The sequence below is a fragment of the Brachyistius frenatus genome, unplaced genomic scaffold, assembly GCF_029030835.1.
Source record: "Brachyistius frenatus isolate BFR_SWC_R1_liver_20210118 unplaced genomic scaffold, ASM2903083v1 Contig_172, whole genome shotgun sequence".
Classification (NCBI taxonomy): Eukaryota; Metazoa; Chordata; class Actinopteri; family Embiotocidae; genus Brachyistius; species Brachyistius frenatus.
Window position 1 is genome coordinate 158,896 of NW_027210771.1, and position 20,408 is coordinate 179,303.

At 43.1% G+C, this 20,408-nt stretch overlaps 1 protein-coding gene across 2 annotated transcripts; it reads right to left on the reverse strand.

The window, feature by feature from the left end:
* Window positions 1-4,811: 4,811 nt before the first annotated feature.
* On the reverse strand, window positions 4,812-18,659 carry mapkap1 (MAPK associated protein 1). 2 transcript variants are annotated; one of them, XM_069717341.1, is made up of 12 exons: window positions 18,476-18,659; window positions 17,149-17,589; window positions 14,453-14,542; window positions 12,990-13,138; window positions 12,024-12,196; window positions 10,958-11,134; window positions 10,123-10,232; window positions 8,773-8,880; window positions 8,339-8,479; window positions 6,810-6,947; window positions 6,025-6,122; window positions 4,812-5,231 (listed from the first exon to the last, which is right to left on the reverse strand). In XM_069717341.1, the coding sequence occupies exons 2-12, from the start codon at window positions 17,429-17,431 to the stop codon at window positions 5,109-5,111; spliced, it is 1,590 nt and encodes a 529-aa protein (XP_069573442.1). In that variant the 5' UTR covers window positions 17,432-17,589; window positions 18,476-18,659; the 3' UTR covers window positions 4,812-5,108. The 2 variants fall into 2 exon arrangements, with proteins under 2 accessions (XP_069573442.1, XP_069573443.1); XM_069717342.1 differs by lacking the exons at window positions 17,149-17,589; window positions 18,476-18,659 and adding an exon at window positions 15,513-15,596.
* Between the last annotated feature and the right edge of the window lie 1,749 nt (window positions 18,660-20,408).

Here is a 20,408-nt window from a genome sequence, read left to right on the forward strand (position 1 = left end):
TTAAGCCTACAATTTACATTGTAATTTATTTAACTCTGTTTTAACCATGTAGCCAGATTAAGATCAATGGACCACATTCAGGATGATTTTTTGAGTGGGACACCTGGTCAGCTGATCGTCTCCACAGCGTCCACGCTTAGTAACCATCAGGCAGCCGAGCTCGCTGCAGTCCGATCCCCCAACATACTCGAAGCCGTCGACTCGTTCCAGTCCAGTTTGTCTCCTGATGATGAACCTCCTCAGAAATCTCTGAATGGTCCGAGTCAGTCTGCAAAGAGCATTGTAAAAAAGAGGAATTCATTATCATCACTAAGTTATTTAAATGTCTTCGCTCCTCGAGGCTCACCACATAGCGCCTCACTCCAACCTTCTGCTCCATCTCCTGCTCACATTTCACCACCACAACGGTTTTTTCCTCCGTCCTCTCTTTTCAACAGTCCTCCGCTCTACTTCCTTATTTCAGTAACTCACCCTTCCATCACAAACAAATGATTTCTGGTGAATAAGTTGTGATCAGTGACTTTTTGGCCTGATAAGATCAATCTCAGTTTCCCTCCTTACAGAAGCTCCGCCCTCTGCCCGACACACCTGCAGACTATCTTTTCATTAGGAGCAGATATCTACTGCTGCATTCAGACATGGTCATATTCACCGTGTTCAGAGGAGAGTCCATATGAACGGCGTCCTCTTGTGGTATTCACCACCTCACAACTCTGAATCGTCTTATCAGCCTCCAGTTCACAAGTTGTGACGTGTTTGCTGACGTTTACAGAAAGGTCAGAGGTCATGGAGGTTCGTGTTTGGTTGGATGTTCAGCTAGTATGTTGTAATTTTATTGCCTTCATAACTTAGATAATTGCCTACGTCTGAGGAAACTGTCGAAAACCATATTTATGAGGAAGAACAGTTTGTGAGGACGTTTAGATCATCAGAACGTTACAGTGTGAATGTTAAGACCTGGTTTAAGGTTGGAATTAAGTTGAGTGTCCTCACAAGTATAGAGCGTGTGTGTGTGTGTGTGTGTGTGTGTGTGTGTGTGTGTGTGTGTGTGTGTGTGTGTGTGTGTGTGTGTGTGTGTGTGTGTGTGTTCAGAGTGAATGTAGGCCATGTCAGTGAGAGCATGTAAAGCAGCAGAGTTAAATAGATCGGACCTCCTCAGCATCTTTAGCGGCTGCTGGCGGTCTGACAGGACGGAGAGTCTCAGACAAGAGCAGCTAACTGGAGGTGAAGCAGACCAGTGGGTGTGTGTGTGCTCACACAGGATGGAGGCCAAGAGAGTAACAGAAGGGAAACAGAGAAATAGGAGCTGAACACACTGCAGTTATAGGAAACGGACATAAAACAGGAAGTAAAACATGTTCCGGAACAAGAAAAGTTTTCAAAGTGGAAAACCTAGAAGCAGGTCCTGAACAGATGCAGGTGAGCAGCAGGAAATGAATCATGTGACCACGATGCATAAACAAACAAATAAACAAAGAACATTTCAGCACATTTTTCCAACATCCCTGTCAAACTCAGGATCTTCATGAGTCGCCGTGGCAACAACAAGCATGTCCCAGTCATGTTCTTTACTGTTCATTGTTCCCAGAAACATTTCATCCAAACGTGAACCTGTGTTGCTGGAGAACCGTCGGAGCACCGAGTGTCATCAGGAAATAGTTCCTACACAACTCACATGAATTCACTGTTTTTATCAGTTTTAGAACGACTTCCTGCTTCAGGTGGAACTTTGGGTGTCAAATAATTAAACACTGAAAAGCATTTAAATAAAAAAGAGCAAAACAATATCAATTTACAGAATTCAGCTCAACATGCAGTCCTCCTGGTAGGGGCCTCTGAAGAAGCTGCACTTCCTCTACAGACCAGTAGGGGGCTCTAAAGAAGCTGCACTTCCTCTACAGACCAGTAGGGGGCTCTAAAGAAGCTGCACTTCCTCTACAGACCAGTAGGGGGATCTCAAGAAGCTGCACTTCCTCTACAGACCAGTAGGGGGATCTAAAGAAGCTGCACTTCCTCTACAGACCAGTAGGGGGATCTCAAGAAGCTGACCGGCCTGTCGTGAATCAGAGGAACTAACAGTTTTGTATTGAAGAGCAATGTGTCAGTCCAACCTCTGTTTGAAGATGAAGAAGTTAGAACTAATTACTCTCTCAGTGATGAAGACAACATCCTCAGACACTAAAACTCTCTCCAGTCCAGCTGCAGGGAGACGAGCCCTCAGCACACTGCAGTTATTATTCGGATCCAAACCTCGTCCACTCTGAAACAGCAGCAGGATGAGGCGCTGTCACATCTTTATAGCAACGACTGGGTCCTTTTCTTCCAGCTGCTCTGAACTCAGACTGCAGAGGAGAACGAAACGCCGCCAACAAACCTCCTGCAGGACAACATCCTCCCTGCACACAGCTGCAGGTCAGATCACAGTCCTCCCATCATACAGCTGAGAGGATACATGTCATCAGAGGAGCCACATGACATTCAGTTTGTTCTCATTCTGTATAATATTCTCTGTTATCTCTTCTGTCACTCCTTTATTTCCTCATACATCACTTACCTGTTGTGGATTGGACTGGTTTTTTTTAAACAGAGGTGGAAGTCACTGAGGTTTTGTGCTCATTACGACTTAATATTACTGAACCTCAGCAACCAGCAGGAAACGTCAAATACACATTCAAATATGTTGAAACCAGCAGGAAAAGTCAAATACACATTCAAATATGTTGAAACCGTCCGGTCAGTGAGCTGAAGTCAGGATGCTGATAACAGCAGTATGATGCGTTCATGTGTCAGATTCACCATCAGGTTCATTTATCTGTTAGTTAGAACAGAGTTAGTGTCTGAGACAGAACCACTGGGACTGTTTAAAACCAGTCGTGGAGGAGGAGGAGGAGGAGGAGGAGGAAGAGGAAGAGGAGGAAGAAGGGGCTCTCCTGTCTGCTTGAGGAGATGAGTGAGGGGAGTATGGAGCCCTTGGTGGAGTAGAAGATGGAGCAGGAGGAGGAAGATCAGGAGGATCAGGAGGAGGAGGAGGAGGAGTGAAGGTGGTAGACCTGATTAGGAGAGGTAGAAACTTTCAACCAGTGAAGGGACGACAGCGCCTCCTGCTGGTGACTGAGGATACTCTGATCATCACATGTAAATGAATTAGTTTAGTTTTAACAGCTGTTACCATGGCAATGTGGATTTTTTTTCTATGTTCTGAGACATGATGGACGAGAACCTCTTCCATTTACTAGTGAACCGCTGCTCACAACAGACTAGTTGGATGCAGCTTTTCTTAGTGACGTCATTGACCATCAGTGAGGTCATCAACCATCAGTGAGGTCATCACCCATCAGTAATGTCATCACCCATCAGTGATGTCATCGTTGGTTTGTGAACATTATGAATCCTCCAGTTCAGATTCTGTCCGTCACCATCTTTGCTAGTTCGGAGCGGTTTGGAGCAGGAAGTGACCATATTTGGACGAGCTGGGGGAGGAGCCAGCAGTGGATCTTACTGATCTGATTGGAAATTTGACGATACTACATCCCGCCCACCGTTAGCTGTAACCTGACTGCACCACAGGCCTGTCAATCAAACAGACACGCCCCCAAAAACAGGTCTTCTTGAATCTTCTTTTCTAATGAATGAGGGATTATTTTCAGATGGACCTCCAGAAAACTAAGAAGAAGGAGTGACTTTAGCTAACAACACCGAGATAACTGATGGACACATTTTATTCACTTTGGATTTGATGAGAGAAGTTGAATGGGAGTCTATGGAGCCGGAGGCTTTTTGGAGCCGACCTCTAGTGGCACTCGCTGGTATTGCAGCTGAAGACACTTCTGCATCGGAACCATTTTTCAGACCTGGAAGCTACAAACACTTTTATATCCAGTCTGTGGTTTTATATAGTTTTATATCCAGTCTGCGGTTTTATATAGTTTTATATCCAGTCTGTGTTTTTATAGTTTTATATCCAGTCTTTGAGCGTCCACACATGCGGCCTCAAAGTGGAGCTGTGACAGCGTTCATTGAGATAAAGTGTAAAAGAGAAGCTGGTTCTGGTGAAAACCTGGAGTCTCTCTTTAACAAGCCGTCAGGACGTGAACACGTCTCAGGGGACATAACTCAGTAATGAGGCTCCAGTTTGGTGACTAAAGAACATTTCTGACCAATCAGAGCTGAATAAATCAGCAACTTCTTCTATTTAAATGGGAAATGTGTGTTGAGTCACCATCTGCTGCTGATGAAGGAACCGAGGTGACCAGGCCGATAAACGACCTTTCATCTGCACAACTGGGAAGTAGACATGCAGCACATCACCGGCCGGATCGTCCCACCAGAGTCCAGCCGTCAGGGCGTCCTCACCGCTGCTGCTCTCAGGTCGGCTGGTTTAAACAAGCTGGAGTCACACCAACATTCAGAACAATGACGGACAGGCTCATTGGTGGTCAGCCAACTGCTGTGACTTCCTGGATGTTTCAAATGAAAAGCCTATATTTCAAAGTAAAAGCCCTTTATCATTTCATACCCTGTGCAGATGAAGACAAGGTTTGGACCTCATCCTGTGTGTCCTTCGGGTGGGCGGGGGAACAGACAGAGGACACAAACAAACAACATGTTTGTAAATGTTCCACAGATGAATTGAGCTGTTTTCAGACACCCTGTGACATAAATACCAAGACATCCTGTCAGACTGATGTCTCACATCATGTGTACCTAATAAACTGGTCAGTGCAGACAGTTCTGGTCCATCTGGTTCTGTTGGTCCGGTCCAGTTGGAGGAGACCTGTTCTGGGGTTTGTGTGTAAATAAATGAGAGTGAGTGGAAGTGAAGTGACTTTATTTCTACATGATCATGACTTTGTGAACAGAAAACGTCTGCAGAGTTCATCAAACACGTTTTCATCCTGTTGAAGAAGCAAAGACGTTGGTTCAGTGTTGGAGCGGTTCTGATCCATCCTGGAGGACGGACATGAAAACAGCCGGACCTGAAAGTGTCTCTGGAGATGGATTCATGTCTGAACAAGAAGAAGGACTCTGTTGTCCTCCCGGCTGATCCGAAGCAGAGACACACTCGTGGTGTCCTCCCACCGACAGACAGGTGGCGCTGCAGCTCCAGTCTACTGACCCCCTTTCTTCTCCTTCTGGAAGCTGAAGCTGGTGCGGCGGCTCAGTTTACGTTGTTTCTGGGCGAAGTAGTCGGCCCGCGAGGAGCTGGCCCGGGACTCCAGGATGTAGTTCACCTGGACACACACAAACAAACACACAGACAAACAAACAAACAACACGTTTGTAAATGTTCCGCAGATTAATTCAGCTGTTTTCAGACACCCGGTGACATAAATACCAAAAACATGACATCATCAAAAGGAGACAAAGAAGAACTACACCTGCTCCTGTTCCTGTGATGATGAAAGAGGGACAATAAATCATAATAGATGTTCTCATATATTCAATAGAAAGTTATTAGTTCTGATTATGGTTTTTAAAACAGTTTTAAATCCACCTGTGAGTAATCTAAATAAATAAAAAACATTTCATAAATAAACAATCTGTGTATTTCTTATTAAACAAGAGTTTACCTTCAGTTTGTTATCCTGATTTATTGACTGACTTTATGACAGCAGCTGATGATGATGATAAACTGACAACTTTAAATAACTTCAAACCATCAGCTGCTCTCTGACTGACTGTGTGCTGATGAACATGTGCATTGTTGGATTTTTGGCTGAACAGTAGTTTCCTGCTGCTACAGGGAAATGAGACTAATGAGAAAGTTAGACTGAAACACAACCAGCTGAGAAATGATACGAAGCTGCTTTATAGCTCAGGGGGGTACAGAGAAACTAGATCACTATCAATATAGCAATATATCAATATATATATATAATACAAAAACATTGTGGTATGTTTGCATTGGCACAGAACAAAAGCATAAATATATCATAAATACTGCAGTATATCAGTAAACACTGCAGTATATCAGTAAATACTGCAGTACAGCAGTAAATACTGCTATACTAACATGCAGCTCACCTTCAGCACAATCTCATTGACAGTCGCAGCATCAGACTCAAAGTACAGCGGCTTGTAGTCATGGTTACTGAGATATGTCAGCTTGAATATCGCGTGACCTGAGACAAAGAGAAACATGTTTAAACACGTTACAATAATGAGACAAACACAAACGATACACACTGCTGTCTACACATCTTCACTTGTGTGTGTTGTGTTGTGTGTGTGTGTGTGTTGTGTGTTGTGTGTCCAGCTCAAAGATCCTTTGTGAGAAAGAGGCTCCCCTCTGTAACACTCAGTGAGATATCATATTCTCCCACTTTAACTTTCATTCATATCAGTAACTGATGCTGATGAAGTTGACCTTTGACCTTCACTATTTTAAATGAGCAGATGAGTCCTCTCTTTACTCAGCAGACTGAGCATGTATCTGACCTGTGTGTGCTTTCCAGTGATCTTGGTTCTGGGTCAGCTGTTCTATGGTTCTGGGTCATCAGTTCTATGGTTCTGGGTCTGTGGTTTTCCGGTTCTGGGTCGGTGGTTCTGGGTCAGCTGTTCTGTGGTTTTGGGTCAGTGGTTCTATGGTTCTGTGTCAGCGGGTGTGTGGTTCTGGGTCAGCGGTTCTATAGTTCTGGGTCTGTGGTTCTGGGTCAGTGGTTCTATGGTTCTGGGTCAGCAGTTCTATGGTTCTGGGACTGTGCTTCTGTGGTTCTTGGTCAGCAGTTCTATGGTTCTGGGTCTGTGGTTCTATGGTTCTGGGTCAGCGGTTGTATGGTTCTGGGTCGGTGATTCTGAGATCCACTCACTGGGACTTCTCTCCTCCACCAGGTCACAGGCACACAGGTGGTCCGAGTCGATGGAGATGGGTTTCTGACGGATCCAGAACTTGGTACTGGCCTTCTGATTGGTCACGGGATCGATTTCTACTTTCTCTCCTGAAACACCTGCAGACACAGTTTGAATGTCAGTTTTCATAGAGGATGAACACCGATGGACTGCAAGTAGAATCCTACGATAATGCTGTGGTGCCATAAATCAGGAGGGTTCATCTCAACTAAAGACACTTTTATATTCACAATTAACAATATCCTCAGAAATAAAAGCAAAAATTCAGTAAAAGTACAAACGAAATCATTGCTTTCAGAGTGCAATAAAAATGCAGACATTAAATAGACACAATTACGGTTACACTTTTGCTGAATTTAGTGTAGTTGCAGTCGCAGGTGTGATTGATCAGTGATTGATTGTTTCAGAAACCTCATGCACACGTTGCATCATCGTTGACGAGCAGCAAACGCTCATCAGGTAAAAACTACTTGAAGGTTTGGGGCTCCTTCTCATTTTAATAGGTTTCCTGTAAATATCTGATGAATAATAAACAAGATCAATAAATATCTGCTCTCTGTTCTTATCTCCAAACAGATTGATTATGTTTTTTATAATTGCTTTTTTTTATTGAGCTTTAAATTCCACATTTAAATGATAGAAACTCGCCATTAAAATCTGTAGTTTAACATATTGTTCAGGGTGTACAGAACGTTGTCTTCTGTTCTCTCCTACAAATGTCAATCACTTTCTTTCCACCCTGAAGAACAGAAGTGAGCCCACCCTGCAGACAGTAGTGAGACCACCCTGAAGGACAGCAGTGAGACCACCCTGAAGGACAGTAGTGAGACCACCCTGCAGACAGCAGTGAGCCCACCCTGCAGACAGTAGTGAGACCACCCTGAAGGACAGCAGTGAGACCACCCTGAAGGACAGCAGTGAGACCACCCTGCAGACAGTAGTGAGACCACCCTGCAGACAGCAGTGAGACCACTCCGAAGGACAGCAGTGAGACCACCCTGCAGACAGTAGTGAGACCACCCTGAAGGACAGCAGTGAGACCACTCTGAAGGACAGCAGTGAGACCACCCTGAAGGACAACAGTGAGACCACCCTGCAGACAGCAGTGAGACCACCCTGCAGACAGCAGTGAAACCACCCTGAAGGACAGCAGTGAGACCACCCTGAAGGACAGTAGTGAGACCAACCTGCAGACAGCAGTGAGACCACCCTGCAGACAGCAGCGAGACCACCCTGAAGGACAGTAGTGAGACCACCCTGAAGGACAGTAGTGAGACCACCCTGCAGACAGCAGTGAGACCACCCTGCAGACAGCAGTGAGACCACCCTGAAGGACAGTAGTGAGACCACCCTGAAGGACAGTAGTGAGACCACCCTGAAGGACAGTAGTGAGACCACCCTGAAGGACAGTAGTGAGACCACCCTGCAGACAGCAGTGAGACCACCCTGCAGACAGCAGTGAGACCACCCTGCAGACAGCAGTGAGTACCTAGCTGGACGTCTGTGGTGAAGCGCAGCTTGTGGATCATGCTGATCTTGAAGGACTTGTAGTGGTGACTGCTCAGCATGTCCTGGACTGTGGTGATGTCAATAGGAGGGTCTTCCTCTGAGCTCTCCTCCCCTCTGGAGCCTGCACACACAAAACTCATTAATAATAGGACTAATGCCAACTCACTCGCATTATAAACTGTATGAGACTATAGAAGAAGAACGACTATATCTTCATATTAATCTACACACTCCACGAGGTCCAAACAATATCCGAGTCTGCTGTGGAGATCAGATGATGACGGTGAAAACTGTTGAGTTACATTAGTGGTGGAGGTAAATAACAGAATATGTTCTACTGGGACCACCTACTGATATACCGGGACCACCTACTGATATACCGGGACCACCTACTGATCTACTGGGACCGCTTACTGTTCTCTCGGACCAGGCAGAACTCCAGGGTGCTCTGGTTCTCCAGGGTGGAGTCCAGGTCCACGGACACGTTGGGCTCCGTCTGCTTCTCCAGACGATACATGGGTCCTGTTGGAGACAAGACGTCAGTCTTAATAAGTCTCAATCTAAACTGGTGGATTGTTTCCAGCCTGTGTGATTGTCAGCTCGTGTTTATAATGACTGGAGTTCCTCTGTGTGGGATCAATAAAGTAATATTTATTTTATTAATCTGTCAGATTTATTTGTAATAATTAAACTGTGTGGTAATTGCTTTGATGAGTAAAAGTGGTAATATTAAAATAATAACAATACATTATTTGTAAAGTGCTTTTCAAGATAGTCAGAGACATTTTACAGGTTAAAATGATCAAAACAACACAACAAAAGTATAAATCACACAACAACCACATTCAAAGTTGTAAAGTTAGCATCCTGCTATCTGGCAGGAAGCGTAAACACAATCCACCTCCATGTAAAGAGCTTTTAACAGTGTTTTCTCCAACTGCTGGTCCTGAAACTCTGCCTGTGGCTGTAAGTCTGGCCTGGTGGTTCTGTCGGTGAATCTGACCCGTGTCCTCCTGTGGGAGAGGACCGCCCTCTGGCTGCTGTCACTCATTAATGACCCATGTCAGTGAGTCACTGCAGCTACACTCCCTCTGCTCAGGATTATATATATATTATATATTATTATATATCCTCCTCTCCACTCTAATCTTCACCTCAGACTCAGATACGATGACTCGTCCTCCACAGAGAAATAAAGACTCTTATAAAATGAGAGGTGAAAGCAGAAACTATCATTTTCTTTAAATAAGAAAATGATTGTACATCTATAACCTGCACTTTGCATTGTTGTTTAGTTTCATTTAATATGATTCTATGTTTATTTGTATATAATGTGCATTTTTACAATCTTTATATTTAATATTTTTGTACTACCTGTATTTTTATTCTGTCATTTTTATTGAAAGAAAACACATCTTTATCGCCTGTCAATCATCTGTCAAAACATCCAGTCACGTCTTCACCACAGTGATGTTACACAATCTGTCCTCGCTGCACTGATGTGTGTTTATGGACATGTAACAGACATAAATCTGTAGAGCTCACACCAGGAGTATTACTGTGTTGTTGTGATGCTTAATGCAGACATGAACAGGTGAAATGAGTCGCGCATTAAAGAGCTCACTTCACACACCTGTGGGCGGAGCATCAGTGTGTAGGAAACACTGAGGGCCATGAGAGACCAAACAGGACTGTACTCTTTGATAAATAAAACCTCCTTCCTGACCTTCTTTGTTTCATCATATGGAGGTGAGGGATCATTACCAGAGCCTTTCTGTGAGCCTTTCCTCTTCTTCAGGGCTTTCTGAAGAATTTCTTTCATGGTTACCTTCAGACTGTCCACAGGGATCAGAGAGAAACCATGAGCAGCATTTCTGAAAGGGAAAAAGGTGGAAAGCGGTCAGGATGCAGTGAACATCACTCCACATGTTCCATTAGTGCAGTAAACTGGCAGTAATGGAGTCCCCCTGTGCTGCACACACTGCTGAAGGACTGCTAACATCCTGACGGTTGTGATGAATATTCAGTCTCCTTTGACAAATACAAATCAATCCCCATGTATGTGGAGAGACCCTGGAAACTGACAGTTACTACTGATATTAATCTGATGTTATATTAAAAATATTATAAAGGAGTGAACAGGTGCACACAAATAAACATCACTATGTTCTTTCACTGTCCTCAGATTAAGACCCATGTAGATCAAACCTCTCGCTGTCCACTCCAGTAAAACTTACACAAGAATACTGTTTATAAACAGGATTATATACAGTATACACTAGAATAATGTTTATAGACAGTATTATATACAGTATACACAAGAATACTGTTTATATATAGTATTATATACAGTATACATGATAATACTGTTTATATACAGTATTATATACAGTATACACTAGAATACTGTTTATATACAGTATTATATACAGTACTGTATACACAATAACAGCATTAAACTACATTTAAACAGCTGTGACATATTTAATATCAATGAGAAGCCTTTGATCCCAGTGCTGTTAGAGAGCATCATCAGCTGCTGTCCACATCACCTGCATGTTGTTTACATGAATGAATGTGTTCCTGATTCGGTACTTACATCCTGACAAACAGGGACTGTCTGGAGGCCAGGCCCGGGGACGAGTACTTCTCCACCAGGGCCAGAGTGCTGAAACCAAACTTGTGGATCGGCTCATTGGAGTCCAGTGGAGGGAAGTCGGTGTCCACCTCCCCGTCGTCCTCAGCAATGTGGAGGCAGTAGGCATTCACATTCTCACTGTGGACAAAGTGATGGACAGGTGCAGGGACAGACAGAAGGACAGAGCGACGGACAAAGTGATGGACAGGTGGAGAGACAGACAGAAGGACAGAGTGATGGACAGGTGCAGGGACAGACAGAAGGACAGAGTGATGATAGGTGGAGAGACAGACAGAAGGACAGAGCGATGGACAGGTGCAGGGACAGACAGAAGGACAGAGTGATGGATAGGTGGAGAGACAGACAGAAGGACAGAGTGATGGACAGGTGCAGAGACAGACAGAAGGATAGAGTGATGGACAGGTGGAGAGAAAGACAGAAGCTGTTACATCTGTACTGATCACAGATTGTTTATAAAAGTGTTCGTAGCTTCAGGTCTCTAAAATAGTTCTGATCCAGAAGTGTCTTCAGCTGCAATACCAGCGAGTGCCACTAGAGGTCGGCTCCAAAAAGCCTCCGGCTCCATAGACTCCCATTCAACTTCTCTCATCAAATCCAAAGTGAATAAAATGTGTCCATCAGTTATCTCGGTGTTGTTAGCTAAAGTCACTCCTTCTTATTAGTTTTCTGGAGGTCCATCTGAAAATAATCCCTCATTCATTAGAAAAGAAGATTCAAGAAGACCTGTTTTTGGGGGTGTGTCTGTTTGATTGATTATGCTATCAGTGGGTGGGACAAAGTATCATCAGGTTTCCAATGAGATCAGTCAGATCCACCGCTGGCTCCTCCCCCAGCTCGTCCAAATATGGTCACTTCCTGCTCCAAACCACTCCGAACCAGCAAGATGGTGACGGACAGAATCTGAACTGGAGGCTTCATAACGTTCACAAACCAACGATGACCTCACTGATGGTTGCCGCTTGATGATGACATCATATCAAACTGCTCCAGATGTGTTTGTACTCACTTGAGTTTGGGTTCTCGTCCCTCGCCGGTGTACTGCCAGCAGATGAGCCCGATGAGGTCGTGGACGCGGGCGTTAGCGATGGTCACCACCGTCATCGGATGTACCTTCTCTTGGGCCATTTGCATTGAGAGGTAGACGTCAATCTTCTTTGTTGCCATGGTGCCGATGTGGCCCTGAAAATGGCAAGAGAGGGATGACATCACCTGCAGGTTGAAGCCTCCGCCAACCAGCTGCAGGTTTCCCTCCATGTCTGTCCAGACTCATAAAACACTGGATGTAGTGGAAACTTTACAGGAGTGTATTAAAGGGTAGTATGGATATTTTCAAGGTTAGAGAAATAAAGCTGCTCCCCTTCTGTTCCGGAGTTAGGGTGCTGAATTATGGCTAAAAAAAAAAACACATTGAAGCTGCTGTTTGAGCTTTTAAATATCCTCACTTAATCCTTTTTTAATATTAGACATGTCTGAAATTTTGTCATTATATATTTTCATAATGTATGAATTCTTGAGTTATGGTCACAGTTTGACGTTTGACAATTTAATTCTTTAAGTTCATCCTTGATTACAAATAAATGTAGATGTAAAGAAAATTTCCGCAGTTTCTGTGTATTTATTAAAGTTTCAAACTTTGGTTTATCTTAATAGTGTAATTTTATTAACAATTAAACAAAGCTTATGTTGTGATTATTCTGGTCATTACTGACCCCACATTCATCAAAACTATTGGGGAACAAACTTGTTCTGAATTGTGAGAAAACTGTCCTCACTTTCATGATCAATGGGCAAACCTGTGAATGAAGCTGGATAAATTATGTGGATTTACTCAATCAAACAAAGGAAGGGCATAAAAGAAAAATTCATTGATTTATATTTTTGCTTTGCTTGGAGGCATTTGAGGGAGTTTGTTTTAAAGAACATACTTTAGGATAAAAAAAAATAAACCAGAACCAAATGTGGAATAACTCACCTTCCCATCAAATTTGGAGTATTCATTGAAGGGGTTGTTGAGCTGCTGTGGACACTGCTCCAGCCGCAGTGACAGCGTCGATTTACTACCTGTGGTCCGCGGCCGGTCTTTAAAGTCCCGTTTTTCAAACAGACTCCCCATATCTTCCACTGGAGCAACAACAACATGCAGCAAACACTATTACATCAAGTATACTGTCACTTTAAGTAGACTTACTCCAAGTATAGTTACTTTAAGTAGACTTCTTCTAAGTATACTATTACTTTAAGAAAACCTATTCCAAGCATACTGTCACTTTAAGAAGACTTACTCCAAGTATAGTCACTTTAAGTAGACTTTCTCCAAGTATAGTTACTTTAAGTAGACTTATTCTAAGTACACTGTCACTTTAAGAAGACTTACTCTAAGTATAGTCACTTTAAGTAGACTTATTCTAAGTATACTGTTACTTTAAGAAGACTTATTCGAAGTATACTGTCACTTTAAGAAAACTTACTCCAAGTATACTGTTACTTTAAAGCTTTGTCATTCCAAGTACACGGTTACTTTAAGTAGACGTATTCTAAGTACACTGTCACTTTAAGAAGACTTACTCCAAGTATAGTCACTTTAAGTAGACTTACTCCAAGTGTAGTCACTTTAAGTAGACTTATTCTAAGTATACTGTTACTTTAAGTAGACTTACTCCAAGTATAGTCACTTTAAGTAGACTTTCTCCAAGTATAGTTACTTTAAGTAGACTTATTCTAAGTATACTGTTACTTTAAGTAGACTTACTCCAAGTATAGTCAATTTAATTAGACGTATTCTAAGTATACTGTTACTTTAAGAAGACTTATTCTAAGTATACTGTTACTTTAAGTAGACTTAATCCAAATATAGTTACTTTAAATAGACTTATTCTCAGTATACAGTAACTTTAAGAAGACTCACTCCAAGTATAGTTACTTTAAGTACACTTATTCTAAGTATACTATTACTTTAAGTAGACTTACTTCAAGTATATTTTTTACTTTAAGTAGACTTTAAAGTATACAAGTCTAACAGAGCACACCAGTACACACACATGTACATTCCAATCACAACTCACTTTTTTTTGTTTCTTTTTTTTTTAATTAAACAGTTTATGGGACTACTGTCTTGTCTTTTCATTGTTTTTAGTCATGCGTTACTACCGCCAGAAGGTGGCGGCAATTCACCTAAAAGCTGTTTGTCAGCTGGCTGTTTCATATCATATTTTAAAGAATATCATAGAAAAACATGTTAACTTTCAGACTCTTCAGCAGCCTTTAAATTCAGAGTAAGGTTACTTAAATAAAGTGTATAAAATCAAAAATTACAGTCACTACAAGCACAAAACGGAATTAAATGAAAGTTTCTGCTACTATTATGAGAAAAAGTTCTGCTACAAAATGAGCAACTTTTATTCAATACATGTATTTAAAAACAGCCAGGAACAGTACCTGATTGGGAGGATGACCTCTCTTTCCACTGAATGTTTTTACATTTGATTTGGTTCTGTCGTTCTTTCCTTAGTCTTTCAAGTCTTTGGGCTGAAAAGAAAGAAATACTTTTAAATATCTGACAAGTAAACAAACCAAAAACACTAAAAATAGAAAAACTCAGCATTATGTTAACCACATAATTGAAACACCAGTACAAAGTTGACTTTGGTTCAGATTTACAGTGGTGAAAAAGCAGTCAGTGAAACCCTCTGTATTATCTGCATTTATGTAAACACTTGACTTAAAATATGGTCAGATATCCACGAGGTACAATTATGAACAAACACAATCAGTGTTAACAAATAACACATTAATCACCGTGATGTTCTTGTCCATGTTAGATACATTATTTACACACTCACTGTTTAGTGGGTGGACAAATGACTGAAAAAAATCGAAACAAAGCAAACAAATCATAACCGTTGGGTTTGTGTTGTCCTGCCATGATGTCCATGACGTCCATTATGTCCATGGCAGGACAACACAAAGCAAAACTGCTGCTCTCTATAAGAAAACACCATGGTGTGCCTGGAGTTTGACAAAGAGCAGCTCAACACTTCACCTGAAAAAAGGTGTTGTGGGCTGATGAAACTATGATATCCTGAAGTCCCGACACACATCAGATCCACAGCTACTTGTATATTTTGTGATAAAACTATCCTGTCATTTGCACACAACGTCCCCAATAATGACAAAACAGATTTCAGTTGTTTACATGTTATTAGCTTTAGTGCATTAACCTGGATTAAAATCAGATCACATGTTAAGACGGATCACTTAAAGAGCAGCAGGTCATCCTGAAGGAGAAACATGGTCACAAACATCCCTCGTCGGGCCCGACAGAGAAATGAGCTGATTTGTTTTCAGGAGAACACGCTGACTCTCTGACACGTAATGTTTTGAATGACGCCACCCAGCCTTTAAACACAGTCATACACAGCTGAGTATCGCGCTCCGAGAGGAGCTCACATCATGAAAACGTTGTTATGAAGCAGTTTGTTCACTGCTCTCATCTTACCAGCAGCCCCAGGTTTCTCTCTGTTATCTTGTTGGAGTCCTGATGAGACAGCCACCACAGGTCAGTGTTCAACTGGAAGTCTCAGAGGGTTGAAACTGTCCACCACAGCCCAGAACCACAACCAGCACGCCACCAAACCTCAAACAGGTGTAAAGGGAGCCAAAAGGAGACACGCCGTCTGCCTCTGGACTCCCTCTCTCACCACAACTCGCTGTACCGTACGAATAAAGCAGCTTCGACTTTTCATTTGATTCAAACTCACTGTAACCAAAGCACATCATATCACACACCCACATCCCACCTCACACACAGTTCACTCATCTGACCACTGATTACATGATTTGGTGTTAAATTAGCACCCTGAAGCTGCAGACCTGAGGCGCCAGGACAAGAAGGTCACTTGACTGGATCGATATTCTGACAAATACGGTCCTGGAACATGAAAAGACGCCGTTACAGCTGTTAGACAAGGCTCAGTAAAGACCCTGTATACATCTGGACTTCAGGAACCAAGCCACGTCTCGCTCCCCGTTTTAGAACCGACTCCTCCGGCTCAGAGTTGTTTTCAGCCACTCTTGTGGTCTTGTGGAAGTTACACACTTAACGAACGCCACGCTGTGTAAAGTTAGACGGTTATGACGCCGTTATGTCACCAAGTCTGAATTGCCGTTATCACAAAATGAATTTTTTTGCAATCATATTTAAAATCATACAGATATTATTGTATCACACACCCCTAAACTAGACTCACGGATTTAGTCCAGAACTCAGAGCATTTGATTCAATTATATTTTATCTATATGGCACCAAATCACAACATTACAGAGAAACCCTCCAATTCAACAGCTCAACTCGAGCCCCAGCGGCAGAGAAAAAGTCCCCTTTAACAGGAAGAAACCTGAGACAGAACCGGATCAGAGGTTCTGTCTGAGGCCGTCTGCCACGACAGGCTGCAGTGAGAAGAGAGCAGGGAGAGAAAAGAAGAGCATAGAGAGGCAACAACAACACTGGCCCACTGATGGTCCGTTAACCTCTGGGTCCTAGTGTCCACAGACCAAAGGGTCCGAGGGAAAGATACTGAAGCCCAAGTTGCTCCCAACGGCAGGTGATCACCTTTTATTGCATCATTCATCTTTGTTTTATTTCCCAGATGAATGTGACTAATCTGGAAGTTTGTTGTTTTCTGACCTGCCATTCGAGATGCTGTCATGTTATCTCAGTCTCTGAACGCCCCGGTTAGATCGCAGCAGGGAAACTTTCCCTCATAAGTTTCATGTCTTCTTCTTCTGTCAAACTACCACACGAAGATTATTTAGTTCTTCAGAATCAACATCACACGTAACAGTAAGAAGAATCTGAGGCTGCCTGCTTGATTTAAAACAATGTATTAATCAGTGTTAATGTGACCTGAGCTATTTAATGTGCACAATAAATCCCATTCTTTCCACCTGAGCAGCAACAATTTTCAACGGCACACAATTAGATTTAAACCTCCGTAAACCACTGGCCCAGATTAGACCCACACTCCCCTTCAGCAGAGCAGGGTCTCTGACTGACCCCCACCCCCATACTGACAGGAGGAGGTGTACCTGAGAGCCTGCCCTGCTACCCACCCACGGCCTGCAGAGGAGCTCACCTGTGTTGGAGCGCCGGCGGATGCCGAAGTCCCAGCTGGAGGTGATGTCCATGGACTGGGACAGGTCGCAGGCGTGATTGTCCGTCACACTGCCGCCCCCCTCGGACAGGGAGCCGGACCCAGAGGACCCACAACTGCTGCCCGGCACCAGAGCCAGCTGGCACTTCTCCAGGTCCACGTCCTGGTCGATGAGCACCATCTCACACATCCCGGTGTCATCGCTGGTCACGTGGGACTGTCGGATGTGAGCCAGGATGATGGCGGGATTGTCCAGGAAAGCCATTTCCTTCACAAAGTCAGGCTTTTTAGCTGCAGCTGTTTTCGCTCCTCTCTTTTCAGTCTCTGTCTGAGAGCAGCGAAGACATCGTCATTTCTTCCATCTTCTGTCCTCACTGTTCTCTCAGCTCCACGGTGGAGGGGGTGGGGGGGCGGGGGCAGCACCTGTTCAGAGCATGAACACCGTTATTACATTTACATGCAGCAATAATTCTGGCAAACCGACCGGGTCATGATTAAAAACTCACTGAACCGTGTTCAGACATTTACAAATCTGATTTAAAAATGAGGCTATAAATCATCATAATGCCGGCGATCACGAGGTGTGGAGAGATCCAACACTAAGAAGACTGTGTTCACAATATCCGCATGTTGTCATTATAAACGGGTGTTAGCTGACGAACACGTGACCTCCTACTGAACCTCCAGTCTGACTGTTTCTACTGTGAACATGAAGCTGTTGATGATGTCAACAAAGAGATGGAGACGTAAACAAACACTAGCCTGAATGATGTAGCGAACCTAGCTTATGAAATGCGGGATGTTGGATCACTACAGGGACAGAAATTAATCTGAATTTATCAAACAAACTCCGGAATCCAGCGGCATGTTGTTCCGACCGTGTTTTAAAGCTCTTATTGCCAACAGGACTTCAGTTCATGTGTGGAAGCTACTTCCTGTCCGAAGCTAAGAGGCTGATGCTAACTGCAGTGACTCGAGACAAACAGCTGCCTGGTCATATTTTGTTTGTTTATTTTACACTCATCTCGTGTGATCATCTTTCATCTTCACCAAAACAACACGGGTCATATTCCTCGTTAGCTTGTTAGCTGGTTCAGTAGCTGTTCGTGACCTCTGCTAACCGGCTCGTTTACAACTATCTAAAGCTAAATCAGATAAAAGATAACAAGATACATACTTAACATTCAGACCGGAAGAACATTTAAACACTTAACCACGAATGAGCGGAAACTGCATGTAGATATCTCGGAGGATCATTGAAGCTAGCATTCAGTTAGCCGCTCTGCTAGCCTGTTTACTGACGTCCCACCTGGAGAAATTACATCCGCGCGGCCGACAGACGTCCTCACTGCTCCTCTTCATCCACACACACTCCCTGTCCTGTCAATCACGCACCCTGTCCTGTCAATCACGCTCTTCATCAGTCGTTATGCTCAATGCTAACATCATAATACAACTGCAGGCTAAGTCGCTGCGCTCAGACCGGAACTGGCCAGTCCCGTTTCCCTTCCGGTTCCATCTCTTCACAATAAAAGACAAATGCTTTTACGAGTTGTTTTTTTAAACAAAAAGCAAACACGTAATCAGCAGACATTATTTCAACATTTTTATGCGAAGGAATGTTGTATAAAACTATATCTGTATAACAGATAGATTCTGGTCAGAAGAATCTCCAGCTGTTGTTAACCACCAGTCTAACACACTCTGAGCATTATTACTTTAATTATTAATCATTATCATATCAATGACAGGTCAGTTTATAGTAGCTAGATTTAGCAAGAATTTCATTTTAAAAAGTGCATGGTTTAAACACAAGATAACTGAAGTAATAATGGGAATAAACTTAAATTCTAACTGAGTCTGAGAGGAGCTCAAGTTTATGTAATTATAAAGCTGTCAATATGTTTAGTTCATATCATCATGGCTCGTTCTAGTAGGTAGTCTCGCCTTGTATCTAATACAATGATGAAAAACACTCGAGAGCAGAGCAGGTTGTTAAAGTTGGCGCTACAGAGTAAAACAGAGAATCGAGCAAACACTGTAAATGCACCAAAACACATTGAGATAGTGCAAATAAAAAGCTGAACATCTGTTCCTGTTTCAACCCGACAGTTGAACAGAAAACAAAATGGTTTCCCACGGTAATAACTCGACACTATTTCAGTGAACTGCAGCTCTGACTGTGATCATCACCCACCATCAAGGCTGGACCTCACTGTGACATCCTGGAAGATGAGGACAGAAAACAACACAACATTTATTGTTACAGATTAACAGACTGAACCGTCTTTTGACGACAACAATATAAATACACAGAAATATCATATTATTGTTGAACAACGATCAAATGACTTCATGTTAGCTGTTTTTACCAAACATCTCATTAATCCTCAGGATGCTATCCTATCCTGTCGTATTAAAATGTATTTAATATGAACATTTATTTTTATGATGATTTATTTATTTGATGTGAGTCTTTAATTCCATCACGTTGCATGTCAACTAGGAGTGCAGGTGTGAAGGCCTGCTTGGATCATCCAGATGCTGTAAAGTTTATTACATCTCCAACACAAAGGAAAAGACATTCATCAAAAGATAACTGTCCTTTCCTTCAGCATGAAGATGAAGGATTAATTATCAGTCAGCGATCATTAACGTCCTTCACCAACATGCAGTCAGAGTCTGACAACAGAAGAAAACTCAGTGACAGGTTGAAGGCAGTCGTCCTCCTGCAGCAGGGAGAGATTATTGTTGGAAACAGTTTTTATTTCTCACAGCTCCTCTCAGAACTCCTTTCACAGCTCCTCTCACAGCTCCTCTCAGAACTCCTCTCAGCTCCTCCCACTTCAGCCTCCTCCTGTCTGATCTCCAGGTGTGTGGGTGAAGATCAGTCCTCCATCCTCAGGAGGTCCTCAGAGGACGTGTGGCGACAACCTGTCAGCAGGAGGAACGGTTCCTCTCTTGTCGTCTACAACCTGACCCAGTGGGCATCGGGCCGGTGCCAGAAGAGGTGCTGGACTGCAGGTAACGTGACGTATAGACGAGAAACGTTTGTGATCAAGTCCAGTTTCTTCACTGAGGGAGCAGCTGATGATTTTCTGGATGCAACATAACGTCAAATATGAGTAGGACAGATGGATGAGAGAGTCCTGGACAGGAGGACGCTGTGGAGGGGACAGTCCAACAGGTGGAGAGGACATTGTCTCTTCATGTGATAATGGATGCAGCGGTACCTCCTCCAG

What these genes read in the sequence shown, in the direction of transcription:
- mapkap1 (XM_069717341.1), bottom strand. Translation starts at nt 17,431, where the DNA reads ATGGCTTTCCTGGACAATCCCGCCATCATCCTGGCTCACATCCGACAG. An exon ending in ACTCCAAATTTGATGGGAAG is followed by an intron (nt 12,197 to 12,989) that starts GTGAGTTATTCC and finishes TGCCATTTTCAG; the next exon opens with GGCCACATCGGCACCATGGC. An exon ending in GGTGGAGGAGAGAAGTCCCA is followed by an intron (nt 6,123 to 6,809) that starts GTGAGTGGATCT and finishes TCTTTGTCTCAG; the next exon opens with GTCACGCGATATTCAAGCTG.